The sequence below is a fragment of the Ovis canadensis genome, chromosome 9 (genome assembly GCF_042477335.2).
Source record: "Ovis canadensis isolate MfBH-ARS-UI-01 breed Bighorn chromosome 9, ARS-UI_OviCan_v2, whole genome shotgun sequence".
Lineage (NCBI taxonomy): Eukaryota > Metazoa > Chordata > Mammalia > Artiodactyla > Bovidae > Ovis > Ovis canadensis.
Window position 1 is genome coordinate 89,038,104 of NC_091253.1, and position 17,353 is coordinate 89,055,456.

Here is a 17,353-nt window from a genome sequence, read left to right on the forward strand (position 1 = left end):
TGGGAAGATCCCACATGCCTTGGGGCAACTAAGCCTGTGCACAACTACTGAAGCCTGCGTGCTTGAGAACCTGTGCTCTGCAATGAGAGAAGTCACTGCAATGACAAGTCTTTGCACCATAACTAGAGAGTAGTCCCTGCTCATTGCAACTAGAGAAAAAGCCCGCATAGTAACGAAGACCCAGTGCAGCAAAAAATTAAAAATTAATTAAAAAAAAAAAGAAAATTACACTTCACTTTCCTTTGAAAAAAAAAATTGCTAAAACATCACTTTGCAATGGAACAAAATAGAAAGCCCAGAGATAAATCCACACACATATGGACACCTTATCTTTGACAAAGGAGGCAAGAATATACAATGGAGTAAAGACAATCTCTTTAACAAGTGGTGCTGGGAAAACTGGTCAACCACTTGTAAAAGAATGAAACTAGATCACTTTCTAACACTGCACACAAAAATAAACTCAAAATGGATTAAAGATCTAAATGTAAGACCAGAAAATATAAAACTCCTAGAGGAGAACATAGGCAAAACACTCTCAGACATAAATCACAGCAGGATCCTCTATGATCCACCTCCCAGAATTCTGGAAATAAAAGCAAAAATAAACAAATGGGATCTAATTAAAATTAAAAGCTTCTGCACAACAAAGGAAAATATAAGCAAGGTGAAAAGACAGCCTTCTGAATGGGAGAAAATAATAGCAAATGAAGCAACTGACAAACAACTAATCTCAAAAATATACAAGCAACTTCTGCAGCTCAATTCCAGAAAAATAAACGACCCAATCAAAAAATGGGCCAAAGAACTAAATAGACATTTCTCCAAAGAAGACATACGGATGGCTAACAAACACATGAAAAGATGCTCAACATCACTCATTATCAGAGAAATGCAAATCAAAACCACAATGAGGTACCACTTCACACCAGTCAGAATGGCTGCGATCCAAAAATCTGCAAGCAATAAATGCTGGAGAGGGTGTGGAGAAAAGGGAACCCTCCTACACTGTTGGTGGGAATGCAAACTAGTACAGCCACTATGGAGAACAGTGTGGAGATTCCTTAAAAAATTGCAAATAGAACTACCTTATGACCCAGCAATCCCACTGCTGGGCATACACACCGAGGAAACCAGAATGGAAAGAGACACATGTACCCCCAATGTTCATCGCAGCACTGTTTATAATAGCCAGGACTTGGAAACAACCTAGATGTCCATCAGCAGATGAATGGATAAGAAAGCTGTGGTACATATACACAATGGAGTATTACTCAGCCGTTAAAAAGAATTCATTTGAATCAGTTCTGATGAGATGGATGAAACTGGAGCCGATTATACAGAGTGAAGTAAGCCAGAAAGAAAAACACCAATACAGTATACTAACACATATATATGGAATTTAGGAAGATGGCAATGACGACCCTGTATGCAAGACAGGAAAAAAGACACAGATGTGTATAACGGACTTTTGGACTCAGAGGGAGAGGGTGGGATGATTTGGGAGAATGGCATTCTAACATGTATACTATCATGTAAGAATTGAATCGCCAGTCTATGTCTGACACAGGATACAGCATGCTTGGGGCTGGTTCATGGGGATGACCCAGAAAGATGTTATGGGGAGGGAGGTGGGAGGGGGGTTCATGTTTGGGAACGCATTAAGAATTAAAGATTTTAAAATTTTAAAAACAAACAAACAAAAAAAAGACATCACTTTGCCTCCTGTGTGGAAAAAGGAGCAAAAAATGGGAACAATGAAAGAAAGTTGAGAAGCTGCTTCAGGACCCAAGCCAGAGACGACAGTGGTTGAGACTAGTGTGGAAACAGTGAAGAAAGAGAGGTTGCCTTTGGTTTTTAAACTTTATCTGTCTTCCAACAGCTCAAACTCTGATGGGCTCTACCACTGTATCAGACATGTCCAATCTGCGAGAGGCATGGACACTGAGAGGCACTGATACAGGAAAACAGACCAAATCTGAACCCAAAGTGTTCACATGTGAGTCTGATTCCTCATCTACTCTCTACTCTCCAGACCTGCGCAATCAACATGGTGGTCACATGACACAGAGAGCTGTGAATTTACCTATTCATCACTGGAATAAGTGAAAGTACCAATTCACTGCCTCGGCCACACGAGCCACTCAGTAGCTACCTGGGGCTGGTGGCTCCCAAACTGGACAGCACAGAGAAACAGCATCCTTGCAGAAAGTTCTGCTACACAGAGGTGCATTTGACACATTGCTCTCAACCTGCTAGAGACCATCCTGAACACGAGCCCCAGAGAATATGCATCACACAAAGACAAACAAAAAAACCTGGCATATACTTTCAGGGATTTTAGGGGCAGCTCCCGGTTACCTACTTACCTATAGCAGAAGTTAAGACCCTTTACAAAATTCAGAAGCTGCAGGAGCAGTCTGTATTTAAATAAGAATCCGTTTACTTGCTACATTCACTTAGACTTGCTATTCTAGGAGAAGTGAAAGATAAAGTCTTTGATAATAAGCATGACTAGGCAAACAAACACGTATAAGCTATGGCCACAAACGCTCCCAAATTATATGCTGCTGCTACTGCTAAGTCACTTCAGTCATGTCCGACTCTGTGCGACCCCATAGACGGCAACCCACTAAGGCTCCTCTGTCCCTGGGATTCTCCAGGCAAGAATACTGGAGTGGGTTGCCATTGCCTTCTCCGAAATTATATGTTAGGTTTCGCAAATTTGCTAAGGAGGGCCTGACCAGAATACAGCAATGCAATCAGGTTTACTCTTACGGTGTGGATGGAAGCAGCTTTGAGCGCCTCAGTTAAGATGGAGTGAGAGAGAGGACCGATCAGCCGGAATCTGTTCATCTCCATAGTCAAATCACTGAAAGAAAAGAGAAGGGCTTTATACTGCATATAATGTCTGTCTCACTGACAAAAACAAAGCACGGCTTCACTGAAAATGTTCAGTAGATTCAGAGTAGGTTCAGCCCATACCGGATCACGATGCCTGTGGCTGGAGAGAGCCAAGAATATGGTTGAAGTGGATCTCTAGTTCCATCACCGATGACTTTTTTAACTGGTTGAGCATTTTCCCCATCATCTTTCCGTTTTCTTTTCTTGCCGACTTTTTCTTCAGGCAGGTCAACCTGGCTTTTCTCTTGAGACGGTGTCAGAAGGGGATCTGGGATCCGGACAGTTGTCTTGGTAGGTTCCATACACTGGCACACTGCTTTTATCTCCTCTAAGATATCCTAAGGACACATTCAAACATTTTAAGCTCTGAATTTAAATACAAGTTTAAGTTGGCTTAGTTTATTTTTTCTACCTGTACAAATTTATATTCCTATGTCACACAAATGAAGCTAAATTTAAAATCGTCAAAAAGCTTTTTCGATTCCTCTGAAAAGCTTTTTTGATTCCTCTGAGTAGTGCTTGACACATAGAACAAAAAAAAGAACTCCTAAATGTACAAGACTCATGAAAACAACATGACTACTCTGACCAAATTTTTTTTAAACTAGTCTAAAGATGAATTTGGAGAAAATTTACAATCTACTGTATAAAAGCAATGAGAGTGTTAATAGAGGGAAGCTAAGCTAAACGCAGTATTAAAAAATTGTCAGAATCACTCAAAACAGATTCTCATCATCAAACTGGCTCCAACAAGCACATGAATACCAATGAACCAGTTAAGGATAATGGAAGCACTAGTCCAGGGCACCATCTCAAGCCATTTGTATAAGACTGGTTTCATCTCTACTCCTACTCTGGCCTTACCAAAAGTCAGGTCAAGATTTGCTTCACTTATTAATACTAACATAACTATCCTCCCTATATTCCAATACAAAGCAATCAGTCAAACTTTCACACTATTTAAATTTCTGTAGCACTCATTTCTAACAGTAATCAAGAATACACTGACTGAGTGATGAGAAATAATATCAAGGATTATACCTGTTTAAGAGCTGGATGAAGCCAGATCCACAACTGCCTGCTCTCAGAAGTGTCACCAGGGGTCCCCTGGGCCTTCCACATAAATGTCACAGGGCCCAGCATTTCTAGGGGATACTTATTTGCCCGGTAAAGCATGACACTCCCTTGGCACTTTCCAGACAAACAGTGGACCGCGGCAAAAGTCAATCCTAACATAAACAAAAACAAAATTCCAAGATCATTTACTGTCTATCTTCATAACAGATGAGGTTTTAGTTTTGGTTGTTGCTTAGATCAAACCCTGGCACATGATAAGTTCTCAATAAAAATTTGTTGAGAAAATGATTTAATGAATTTTGAGTTTCTTCCTATCTAGATTTACTGCATCAGAATAATGGTTCCCTCACTTTATACTTAGTATGTTAGAAATGATTTAAAAGGTACCCCAAGCTTTCCTTACATGAATATACTCGTTAGGAATAAGAACTATCTCCGTAAATCCTGTTTAAATGCCAAAATGCTTATAGAAGATACTTGTTCATGAAATGAATAAATATACAGACTTAAACAGGACTCAGCTCTGAAATAAGTTTACCTGTGTCTATGCTACACATTGAAGAAAGTGCTTTGAGTATTTCTTCCTCTTTGCCCTCTAACTCCAAACAACAGTAGTAGGATAAATCCTGTAAAAAGAGGGAGATACAATTAAATACTTGAATTTCTACTTAAAATGTAAGTGGCAGTGTCTTACTTTTCAGAAAGGAGGTATGTGTTTTATCCTATAGTCACAGATAAGTTCCAAGTGGTATGTAAAAACTACTGCCTTTAAGGATTATCCCTCCCCAAAATCTACCTCAAGTGAAAAATCAAAGTAGAATAAGCAAGACTGTAATAAATTCAGCAAAATGATGTTAAAGACGCTCAGTTTGGTTAGCTAACTTAGGGCCTTAGGATTACTCAACACTCAGCCTAAAGACACATGAGGCAATTTATCCCACGTTTCTCCCCTGCTCAGTCTCTCTCTTTTGCTTGTTTAATATTGTTTATTTGGCTGCTCTGGATCCTAGCTGTTGACATGAAGGATCTAGTTTCCTGACCAGGCATCAAACCCAGGCCCCCTGCCTTGGGAGCCACTGGAGCACCAGGGAAGCCCCATCCCCTGCTCAGTATGAACCACGGCATCCAACTCTGACTAAGCAATGTACAAGGAAAAGTGTGAGTAATGAGAATAAAGCCTTAGCGATTTAAACAGGATGAAGAGAGCTCAGACTGAGCTAATAAAATCAATTATGTTAAACATATAATAATGGTTAATAGTTACTGAAAGGTTATTGAGTGCCAGCGCGGGGTTAACTCCTTACTGGACTGTCATTTAATCTTCCCAACACCTGATGATCAGATGCCAGCATTAACTTATTTGCCGGGTGAGGACATGGAGACAGAGACTGCTACTTGAACAGTCATATCATCAGAAAGTGGAGAAGCTGGCATGAGTCAGGCTCACTGACCCCCAGGCTAACCCCTCTGCCACAGGTCCTGTAAGCAAATCCAGTACACATGGAAACTAAAATGCCAAGTGCAGCAAAGGCTGCAACAAACTCATGTTCATCTGTGCTGACAGAAATCTTCCAGCAACAGTGATCCACTCCCAGCTGTCAGCGACAGAGTGTGTACAATTGGCTGACAGCAGAGAATGATGGTTAAGAGCATGGAACTCTGGAGCCAGACGACCTGGGCTCAAATCCCAGCTTCACCACTCATTAGCTGTACAGCTGTGGGTAAACTGCCCAACTTCTCTGTACTTCAGCTTCCTCATTTGTAAAATGGAAATAATAATAAACACTTACCCCATACTGTTGCTGTAAGGATTAAGTGAGTAAACATATGTAAAGTACTAAAACAGACATTAAGTATTCAAAAATATTTATTACTAGCTATTATTTTTATTACTTAGGGCAGATGTAAAGAAAGTATGGGATAACCTCAGCAAAAATTCTGCCCCAAATGAGGAGTAACTATGTCTGCCTTACAATCTGAGTGATGGTAGTGGAGAAAGCATGGGCCAGGGGAGTCGGCTTCCCAGAGCTAGGTAGGTCGCCAGCAACATGTGTGGCCCTAGGCAAGTCACTTGATCACTCCAAATCCCAGATCCGCAATGTAAAATGAAGAATTTGACTCTAATCCATGATTTCTGCTACTGAGTCTTCAAATCAAAGGCTCTTAAGAGGTCCCTGTGTTTTACTTATACCCATTAGGATGGCAATTATCAAAAAAAAACCAAAAAACCAGCAAACACCAGGTGTGGTGAGGATGTGCAGAACCTGCTGATGGGCATGTAAAATGGTAGAGCCTCTACGGAAAACAGTATGATGGTTCCTCAAAAAATTAAACCAGGAACTATCTCATGATCCAGCAGTTCCACTCCGGGGCATGTACCCAAAAGAACTGAGAGCAAAGAGCTGCAGGGATGTTTGTACAACGTGTCCACAGCGGCATTACTCGAGACAGCCAAGAAGTGGAGACCACCCAAGAGTGGATCAACGTTGATGGATGGATGAATGGATGGATGATGAATGGATAAACACAACGTGGTATAAAATACAACGGAATATCATTCCGCCTTAAAAATAGGGAAATTCTGACACATGATACAACATGGATGAACCTTGAAGACATCATGCTAAGGGAAATAAGCCAGTCTCAAAAATACAAGTATTATATGATTCTACTTATGTGAGCCACCTAGAGGGGTCAAATTTATAAAGATAAAAAGTAGAATGGTAGCTGACAGAGACCAGGGTGAGACAGGAATGGGGACTTCAGTGTTTAATGGATGCAGGATTTCAGCTTGAGGAGACGAACAAGTCCTGGAGACGGATGGTAATGACAGTCACACAACAATGTGAATCTACTTAAGACCTAAGTAATAAGTACCACGGAAGTGCAGACTTAAAAATAAAATGGCAAATCTGACGTTAGGTCTCTTTTACCACAGATTTTTTTTCAGGTTCTTGTACTGATTATTCTGCTATATTGCTCTCAAGAGGTATCAGAGGATGCTAATACGAACAGCTTTCTAAAGTTGGTCAAGGCCATCCTGCCATTGAAAGGCCCTCTGCAAAGAACAGATTGCTAAGTGAAGTCGCTCAGTCCTGTCCGACTCTGCAACCCCATGGACTGGGATCTTTTGCGACTACCAGGATCCTCAGTCCATGGGATTTTCCAGGGAAGAATACTGGAGTGGGTTGCCATTTCCTCCTCCAGGGGATCTTCCCAACCCAGGGATCGAACCTGGGTCTCCCGCATTGTAGGCAGACACTTTTCCGTCTGAGCTACCGGGGAAGCCCACAGATTGCTAAACATGTACTGAAAAAGAGAGGAAGCGATTTCACGTGGAGCTGGGGGGACTGGGGCAGGCTGCTGGGGTGGAGGAGCTAGGACAGCCAAGACAGACAAAGACTATTACACAGCTCTAAGATCAGCTCCAAACTCAACTGTCCTCTCAAAGACTTTTTTTAATTTTTATTTTTAATTTTTTAATTTTAAAATCTTTAATTCTTACATGTGTTCCCAAACATGAACCCCCTTCCCACCTCCCTCCCCATAACATCTCTGTGGGTCATCCCCATGCACCAGCCCCAAGCATGCTGTATCCTACGCCTGACATAGACTGGCGATTCAATTCTTACATGATAGTATACATGTTAGAATGCCATTCTCCCAAATCATCCCACCCTCTCCCTCTCCCTCTGAGTCCAAAAGTCCGTTATACACATCTGTGTCTTTATTCCTGTCTTGCATACAGGGTCGTCATTGCCATCTTCCTAAATTCCATATATATGTGTTAGTATACTGTATTGGTGTTTTTCTTTCTGGCTTACTTCACTCTGTATAATCGGCTCCAGTTTCATCCATCTCATCAGAACTGATTCAAATGAATTCTTTTTAACGGCTGAGTAATACTCCATTGTGTATATGTACCACAGCTTTCTTATCCATTCATCTGCTGATGGACATCTAGGTTGTTTCCATGTCCTGGCTATTATAAACAGTGCTGCGATGAACACATGTGTCTCTTTCAATTCTGGTTTCCTCGGTGTGTATGCCCAGCAGTGGGATTGCTGGGTCATAAGGTACACTTCCCAGCAGAGACGGTTCTCAAACATCTATGGTGGCAAATGACTGCTAAATGAATCAGTGCTGAATCAGCCTGGAGCATGACCAATAAGACCCCGCGGGCTCTGGTTTCTACTTATTTCTCCAGAACTACTCTCACCCTAACGTTAGCCCTGCTCTCACTCTCTTCGTCTTTGTCACAGTGTGTTTATTTCGATCCTTCCCTATCTGGCTGCCTGCTGCCTTCCCCACTCTGGCAATTTCTTAGCCCTTAGAGCTCGGCTCAGACATCACTTGCGTGGCGAAGCACTCCTCTTCCCGTTATGAATATTCATAGCATTGCACAGTTTTCCCTTACAACAAAACTGAATGTTAGGCTAATTATCTGACTGTCAGTCTCCCCCCAAAACTTGAGGCTGCTTCAACTCCAGCATCTAGCAAAATGGTTCTCACCCAGTAATTATTTTTAAAATACGTCATCTTAGATAGGGCTTTGGCCTACCACGAACTCTTTCAAAAGGGTGGGGAAGAGTCTAAACAGAAACAGAGGGGAGCGCACTGAGCGGCCGCTGGCTCTGGAAGCCTACCTGGAGGAGGCAGCGGCTCGTCATGGCCCGGTAGCAGGCTCTGTGGCTCTTGACTGTCGGCCTCTCTCCCAGGCAGTAGCCCCACCTCTTGACCATGTGAAACCGCTTCGCGTGCCAGATGTGAGTTTCCAGCCATTTGTTTTTCTTCTGTCTCCGGTTAAACTCCAGTATGCGGTTTATGTGACATCGTCGAGCTTTATGGCACTTATTTTTTGAGTGTTCTTTTTTCTGATGAACTGCTTTCTCTGCCTATAGTTTCAAGAAGACAGGCAAATCCCTGTTTGTGACCATCTCAAAACAAAGTTAAGTGTTAGGAATTCAAAGAGCTAGTTTTAGGTGAAGTGAAATACTTTAGGACTCCATTAGTTTGTGCAATTTTTTAATTTGGTGATTTTTTCCAACAAAAGTAGAGGAGGTCACAGAAAGAATGAAGATTTTAGGAAAAGGCAAACCTAGGAAGGAAGCTCAGTTCTATCACTCATGAACTGGGCAAACTCTGGGGCCTGGGAAGATTAGAATATTTACAAAATGTTCAACATAGTAAGTCAAACTGATGTGTGGCTAACAATATCAGACAGGAAGAAAGAATAAATCAGATGCTAGCTCTTCGTTGTTCTCTTTCTGGTTTTTTTAACCTCTAAGATCATAATTAAACCCCAAACTAAGGACCAAAAATATAAAAGTGGGAAAAACCTACACAATTCATATCACTTAAGTACTGAAAGACAAATGCTAAATGCTTTCATGAGGAAACAGACTTCTCATGAAATCTAGAAACTACAAAATTCCTGTTTAGTTTTCACTCTTCCTCTTCCATAGCTAAGCTAAAGTGCTGTGGGAAAAACTCTTCTCCATTAGTGTGTGGGCCCCTTAAGAAGATTTTACCTTAATGGACTCTAACCCCACCACCAGCACCATGCCAGTACCTAGACGGCACTTGACAAAGAAATTCTGAATCAATTAATGAAGATATAAGGTGCTTGGACAATCACAGAATGACCAAACCAAGAATTTTGGTAAAGCCAAAAACAACAGGACTTGAACAAAAATTAAATCCAAGTTCAAGTTTTCCATTTTAAAAAAGACAAAAGGCAATCTTTCAACCTTCCAGCTCTAGACTGGTCACATTCCAAAGTGCAGAGCTAAATTACTTATCTGGTAAGAAGGTCAAAATTTATTTTAAATCTGACTGGGGAACACCAACTGTTTAACATCATAAAGAGAAAGAGGTTTCAAATGCTATATTTAAAAGTAGCTATAGTATCCAGCAGCCTGCTAATTTGGCGGGTATGGGGTAAAAGGGGGAAAGATAATGATAAACCAAAAAATATGCAAAATGAGTATGTTGTTTCTTAGTTTTCATTTTAATAAATTCTATTAGACTAATACATCTCAATTTCTTCAAAGAACCACTAACCTAAACATTTACATTAAGGGACTCTCATACCTCTTTCTGGGCAATCTCCCGTAACCGCCGAGGAAGGCGTTTGACATTGTGGCTCATGGCTCTTCGTCGCATGTGCCGTGGCAGAGTCTGGAAAACCAGCGAATTAGAAGACTTCTGGGTCACCGCTTTCAACATGGCACTGATTTCAGCAGCTCGGGCTTGAGCAAAAGTAGAAGCTGGCAAAGGAAATAGCAATGCCATTTAAAAACTCATCTTGAATCAATACTTTTCCTGGTAGATTTCAGAAAGATGTTTAAATACACGAGCTTACAATTCATCCACTACCCTAACCTCCTAATAGATTAATACCAATAGTAGTTATTTCTGTATTTCATGATTGGGAAACTGTCCTTCAACTTATATTTTTCAAGTTTTCTGCAAGGATTCAGTTCTACTTTCCTAATCAGAAAAAAAAGTTTAAAAAATAAGCTTAAAAGGTTTTCTTTTTAAAACAGAGGGCTATATGCAATATAATCACAACCATTCTGAAGTATAATAATCCCACCAGAAAACAAAGAAAAACCAAAATCTTAGTTTTGATTCCAAGGGTTTTCTTCCTTTACAGTTTCTGCTTTTTTACAAATATATAACCATAATTATTTTTAGTTTTCTTTACTGAAAAAGAGACTCTTTTTTTTCCTAAAGAATAAACAAAGTGCTGGAGACACTTAAGTGAATTCCTCCAGGAAGGCATAAAGACCATAAGAATACAGGGTTATGAGGTAGTGGGGGCGAGGGGGAACGAGGGGGCATCGGGGAACGAGGCAACAAAGGGCCTGGAGACAGGATCTTACAGGCCTTGGCTGCCCTCAGACTGTGCTAAATTTGGTTTTATCTTTGGAGATGCGTGCTGAAAAGTATGGATGGCATTTTATATTTTTTAACAAGGAGGGAGTGGTGCCAATGACAACTTTAAGACAAAAAAGACAAATCAGGACCTCTAAGAAGATGGCGAGCGAGGCGGGGGGAGAGCACGCAGGCCCAGGCAGTGAGTCCAGGCTGCAGGTGAGACACGCCTGAAGTGAAAGTCTCTCAGTTGTGTCCGACTCTGAGACCCCATGGACTACACAGTCCATGGAATTCTCCAGGCCAGAATACTGGAGCGGGTACCCTGTCACTCCTCCAGGGGATCTTCCCAACCCACGTCTCCAGTACTGCGGGCGGATTCTTTACCAGCTGAGCCACCAGGGAAGCCCAAGAATACTGGAGTGGGTAGCCTATCGCTTCTCCAGAGGATCTTCCAGACCCAGGAATCAAACTGGGGTCTCCTGCATTGCAGGCAGATTCCTTACCAACTGAGCTACCAGAGGGCACTAGAAATCTGGCTGCAGGAGAAACAGAGCTCACTGTCCAATCATGCTTGACTTCCCTACAAACACCTACCGGTTATATACTTGGGAATCTCCTGAGAAGTGCCCTCGGGACCTGCTTTCCATCCTCCCTTTTTTCTAAAGGTTACCCTGGAGGAAGGCTGCTCCTTTGCATCAGACTCGGGCAGCGGACGGTGAGTCATTCTGGTCTGCCGCTGTCGGGAAGTTCCAGGATGAGACTCTAGTGTGTTTTCAAAAAGAAAACAAGAAGAAACAGGTCACTTTTATCAGAGATAAGGATGAGAGTGTTGGGTGACAACACTGATGGGGATTTCAGTCCTGTAACCCCCCTGTAAGGTAGCAATACCTGTCCTCCTCTGCAGGAGGAGGGCTCCCAGGTGGGGAGGTGAACTGACTTGCCCAAGGTCACACAGCTAGGAGGCGGCATGCTAGCTAACCATGTCCCTGTGACACACAGAAGAACCTTGGATATAACAGATACAAGGGAAATTTTTTCTATAGAAATAGTGCAATGTGAATTTTACACCCAAGTTCCCTTAAATACTACAGTTCACTTGATTGTGCATATTTGGTCTTTCATCTCAATGCTCTGGTACACTCCAATAGATAGCCGCTATGCTAAGAAAGAAAGAAAGGCAATTTCTATACATATGCCTGGGCATTCAAAGCATTCTGACTTCAAGATATCATCAAATCCCTCTCTGTAAACACAGGGAAAGATCAGTGGAGAATTTCACCGCATTCCTGCTTGTTTCCATTGTGGTGACAATTATTAAGCCCCTATAATCATGAAACATGTTGCAAAGTCTGTCGTTGTGAGATATAAATGACATATGTGTTAAGGCTTCTCACCCGGCCTGTTGGGCATCAGTGTTGCATCTCAATCTATTTTCTATTTCCTGTTGCTGACTAATAAACAGCTATCCCCTTCACATTGCCTTATAAGATTTCTAAAATCAGTACAAAAGTTAAATGCAGACATGATAAAGGCACTGTATTTCTTTTAAGAAACATACCAGTGTCATTTAATAAACGGTTAAGGTACAGATAAAATATATCAGCTCTAAAATACGTACAGCCAGTTTTCATTATTCCCAGTCGCTACGTTCTAGAAAGTCACAGCCAACAGTGAATGAGTGAACACTGAGCCCTTGCTCCGAGAAAACATGTATGTGTCCATGTGTGTATGTGTGTTACATATATCTCAGAGATTACGGTCTTAAATCGTAAGAACAATTCAGCCTTTCTTATCTTTTCCAAAGTGAAAATGAAGCTCAGAAGTGTTAAGTGACCTGCCTGGGGCCGCTGCACAATCGGCATTCGAACCCCTGTGCCAGCGGGAGTTTCTCACACTACATGGCCCTGCCCCATCAGAATCCTTCCTCTGGTAAGAAGGTCAAACAGGACAGCACTGGGAACTCCACTGGAAATACCTGCATCAGGTCAATCAAAAATTTTCCCACTCTTGGCATGACCACCAAAGTGCCATGAGGATTAAGCTTAGGGTTACAAATTTAGCACCTAGGAGAATTTGCAAATACAAAGCTTGCAAATAATGAGGGTCAATTGCATCTATTTTTAATCTAGCTCCTCTATTATTTAGATGAGGATTACCAAAAGGAGCTGACAAAAGCAATCTGACCCATAGGGAAGTGTGTGTAGCGGGTACCATGTGTATCTTACCTTTTTGAGACTGGAAAGGTTTTCCACCTCCATTATGGTGCTTTACACCACTGTCAGCCACAAAGCCAGAGGATAAAGTCACATTGGTGGGCTGATTTCTCATTTTCTTTGCATGTTTTCTTTCTTTTGCATTAGACATTTCTGAAAAGAAAAGTAATAAATTTTGAAATAAATTTCAAAAATAAAAATAAATTTAATGAATAAATGTTCATGTGACTTAGAATTTGAATCTTCAACATAATACATCTCCATTTGTTATAGATGGGTTAATGATACCAAAATGTTATCATAGGGGACTTCCCTCGTGATCCAGTAGTTAAGACTTGGCCTTCCAGTGGAGGAGGCGCAGGTTCGATCCTGGTTGGGGAGCTAAGATGTCACATGGCCAAAAGACCAAAACATAAAAATAGAAGCAACACTGTAACACATTCAATAAAGACTTTAAAAATGGTCCACATTTTTAAAAAACAAACAAACTTTAAAAAAAAAGTTACTATGATACTGATCTACAGCAGGGATTTATAACCAGAGGGACTAGTATTAACACCAAAAATTCTTAATTCAACGGAAAAAAATAACTGTGTTGTACTGTCAAATAACTGAATCACGTACCAGGGTTGACACTGCATAAAGTTTGCTGGCAGGATGAAAAATGAAGATAAGATCCCTATGCCCTTGTAAAAAAAATTTAATTAGCTAAAACAGTTTATCAAAATTAAGTGAAACAAGAGCCACGTGAATCAATGAAAACCAAAATACACTATTCCAATATGATACCCTCACCAAAAACTGAACACAAATTACTAACAGTTTCATTTCTATTACTGAGATGAGGCCAGCTGCACCTTTAATTTAGAACTGCAAACGATTTCAATTTAAAGTAAGAAGACAAAGGGACAAAAACTTAGTGGAGCTTGACTCCACAGTGGTTCTCAGCTCTCAAACTCAATGCCTCCTTTCTTTTACTGAAGAGCTTGAAACACCTGTCTTCTATTTTTAAATGAAATTCATTAATTACATAACCTACTAGACACATAACTTTTATCAAAACAAGTCCTACAATATGCGCCCTCAGTGTGATGTAGGGGCGAACTAAAAGTAATTAGTGAAGTGAAAGTCACTGAGTCGTGTCTGACTCGTTGCAACCCCATGGACCATACAGTTCATGGAATTCTCCAGGTCAGAATACTGGAGTGGGTAGCCTTTCCCTTCTCTAGGGGATCTTCCCAACCCAGGGATTGAACCCAGGTCTCCACACTGCAGGCAGATTCTTTACCAGCTGAGCCACAAAGGATGCACAAAAGTAATTAAAATAATATTTATTTCCTATATTTAAGTATTTCACATAACTAGACATCATGAAATAGAGGTATGTTTAACTAAGGGGGATAATCACAGATACAGGCGCCAACAGAGGCGTGGGCACGATCTGTAGAGCTGGAGCGGGGTCCTAGAAGCCCCCACACAGCAGTCATTAACTCTTTCCTTGCTGACTGTAGGGAGTCAAGGGTCCTGCAGGAAGGAGACACTTGGAGGCTGGGAAGCTCAGTGCAGCCACAACCAAGCTGTTCTCCAAGCATTTAAATGTTTTAATACTAGCCTTTACTCATAGCTATACATAGAATTACATGCCCACAACAGCTACAAAGGCAAAGAGATACAGGTGTATACTAGTACCTGTTCGACAGGGCAGTAATGCCACTGGGGACATGGTTCCCTAAATTTGTAAACACTCTTTGGTAAAGTACAAATCTTATTTTTAAAGTTCAAAAATAAAAAAAATAAAAAATAAAGTTCACTCTTGCCTTTTTATTGTATTCCTAGAAAATTCAGTGCATATTAAATCCATGCAGCCACTACTTTACACAAAGCAGAGTCAGGTATCGTACACTGCAGGACGGCTAACATCCCTGACCCCTGTCTAGTAAATGGCAGCAGTGTTACCCCAATCACTATGCTTACCACCTGGACAAACTTTCAAAATTCACATCAGGATTTGCACCACACCCGATGAGTGCCATTGGGTTAAATTCACTTGTCTTCTTTCCAATTCAATACTTCATACAAAATCAAGAGTAATCTATGTGGCAGAGTGTTTAAGAGCCTTTACTTCAGAGTGAGAAAGACCTGGATTCAAATATCTTCCTTAACACTTTTTAGTCATATAATCTTAGGAAAATTATTTTCCCTCTTTGAGCTTCGGTCTCCCTTTCTATAAATGGGAATAATCTACAAATGGTTGTAAGGTAATGTACCCATCACAATGCATGGGGCTCTGCATAAACTAAGGGCTCAGTTAACAGTCACTCTTACTCTTAAATAAAAAATGAAGTAACAGAAATGTATCTCATTTTACTTTCTCACTCCATTCTGTTTTCACTTACATGAAAAACAACTTGATCTACACTCCAAAATATTTTCCAAACTTAAAAGTACATAGTAAGTAAACGGAGCTCTGCAGAACTCGTTGACTAGTGAAGGTCTTGATTCAGATCAGACTGTATTAAGAACCATTCAAAATTATCCTACCAAACAGTTTAGTCCACATGCTTGAATCAGAACTTACTCAGTGAAACACACCACTACCTGGGAGCCCTGGGCTGGCACACCAAATTTAGGAACGAAATCCTATCTCTGAGCTTAGGTTCGACAGTAGAAAATGAGCAGATTGAACTAGCAAGGAGTCTCAAACAGTTCTGATGCCAGAAGAGAATGAATATAGAATACATCCTTATGAAGCCTGAGGATTTAGTTTAAAATAGCTTCCAGCAGGAATTTTAACTCTTATCTTTAACATTCATGTGAATTTTACATCTATTCCTAACAGTCACAGTTTTTGTTTTCATAGCCATTTTAGTCAAAACTTCAATGAGCACTAAGTGTGTGCCAGGCTTTATAAAAGTGTTTTCTCTCAAATATTCACATAAATTGGACATGTCATATTTTCCCATCCAGCATATTATCCCCTGGCTGATCAGATACAACCCTTGGTAGAGTAGAATCTGATTTGAAAACCAGGGAATTAAACAGATGATCTCTGACTTATTTTAACCTAAAAAACTGGTGACTCAGACTTAATAAAATCTGCCTAATGAATACAGGCAGGCTGTTTCACAAAAAATATTAGTATTTCCCGTTTACTTCAGTTCAGTTGCTCAGTCATGTTCAACTCTTTGCGACCCCATGGAATGTAGCACGCCATGCTTCCCTGTCCATCACCAATTCCCAGAGCTTGCTCAAACTCATGTCCATCAAGTTGGTGATGCCATCCAACCATCTCATCCTCTGTCGTCCCCTTCTCCTCCTGACATCAATCCCCAGCATCAGGGTCTTTTCCAATGTGTCAGTTCTTCGCATCAGGTGGCCAAAGTATTAGAGTTTCGGCTTCAACATCAATCCTTCCAATGAATATTCAGAACTGACTTCTTTTAGGATTGACTGGTTTGATCTCCTTGTAGTCCAAGGGACTCTCAAGAGTCTTCTCCAATACCACTCAAGTTTAATTATCTGTAATGCTTCAAGAGAGTGCCTATTTAAAAATCATATGGTGAAGTGTTCTGTAAATTAAAAACACCTAATTATCCAGTTTAATCAAATTTAATAAGCTTGGGGGTACCTATATGTGCTTAATAGCTTTGGGTTGTTTATATACCAAAGTAGCACATGAGTGTGGCCTCTTTGCTTAAAGAATTACTCATCTTCAGCACCAATATTTATTGAGAACTTTGTCAGGCCCTATTCCCCATGCCTTACTCACCTATTCTTACAATCCTGTGAGGGAAGTACTAGCACTACCCTCATTTCATAAATGAAAAAACCAAAGCACAGAGAGGTGAAACTAAGCTTGTAATTGTGCGGGGATTCAAACCAGGCAGTTTGGCTCTATTCACCATTCTTAAAAACAATTAAGAGAATAAGATTACATATAGTAAAAGATGACAGGGCTTCTCTGGTCGCTCAATGGTAAAGAATCCTCCTGCCAATGCAAGAGACCTGGGTTTGATCCCTGATCCGGGAAGATCCCACATGCCGAGGAGCAGCTAAGCCCCTGCACCACAACGCCTGGGCCTGTGCTGGGAGCCCGGGAGCTGCAGCTAGTGAGACCGCGCGCCCTAGAGCCTGTGCTCTGCAACAAGAGAAGCGACTGCAGTGGGATGCCTGCGTACCGCAACTCAAGTAGCCGCTACTTGCTGCAACGAGAGAAAAGCCCCAGCAGCAACTCACACACAACACAGGGGTCTAAAATGAACCCCCCAAAATATATA

The 17,353-nt window shown here is 41.1% G+C and overlaps 1 protein-coding gene across 1 annotated transcript in view; it reads right to left on the reverse strand.

Annotated features, from left to right (window-relative positions):
* The window catches only part of POP1 (POP1 homolog, ribonuclease P/MRP subunit), a 38,283-nt gene that overhangs the window by 18,829 nt on the left and 2,101 nt on the right, over positions 1 to 17,353 (reverse strand). Inside the window, exons 2-9 of the mRNA XM_069600537.1 lie at positions 13,089 to 13,229; positions 11,458 to 11,625; positions 10,075 to 10,250; positions 8,628 to 8,876; positions 4,520 to 4,607; positions 3,946 to 4,133; positions 2,986 to 3,242; positions 2,779 to 2,872 (exon numbers count right to left, since the gene is read on the reverse strand). Coding sequence (XP_069456638.1) covers positions 2,779 to 2,872; positions 2,986 to 3,242; positions 3,946 to 4,133; positions 4,520 to 4,607; positions 8,628 to 8,876; positions 10,075 to 10,250; positions 11,458 to 11,625; positions 13,089 to 13,227 — 1,359 coding nt within the window. The 5' untranslated portion in view covers positions 13,228 to 13,229. The remainder of the gene's footprint in view (positions 1 to 2,778; positions 2,873 to 2,985; positions 3,243 to 3,945; positions 4,134 to 4,519; positions 4,608 to 8,627; positions 8,877 to 10,074; positions 10,251 to 11,457; positions 11,626 to 13,088; positions 13,230 to 17,353) is intronic.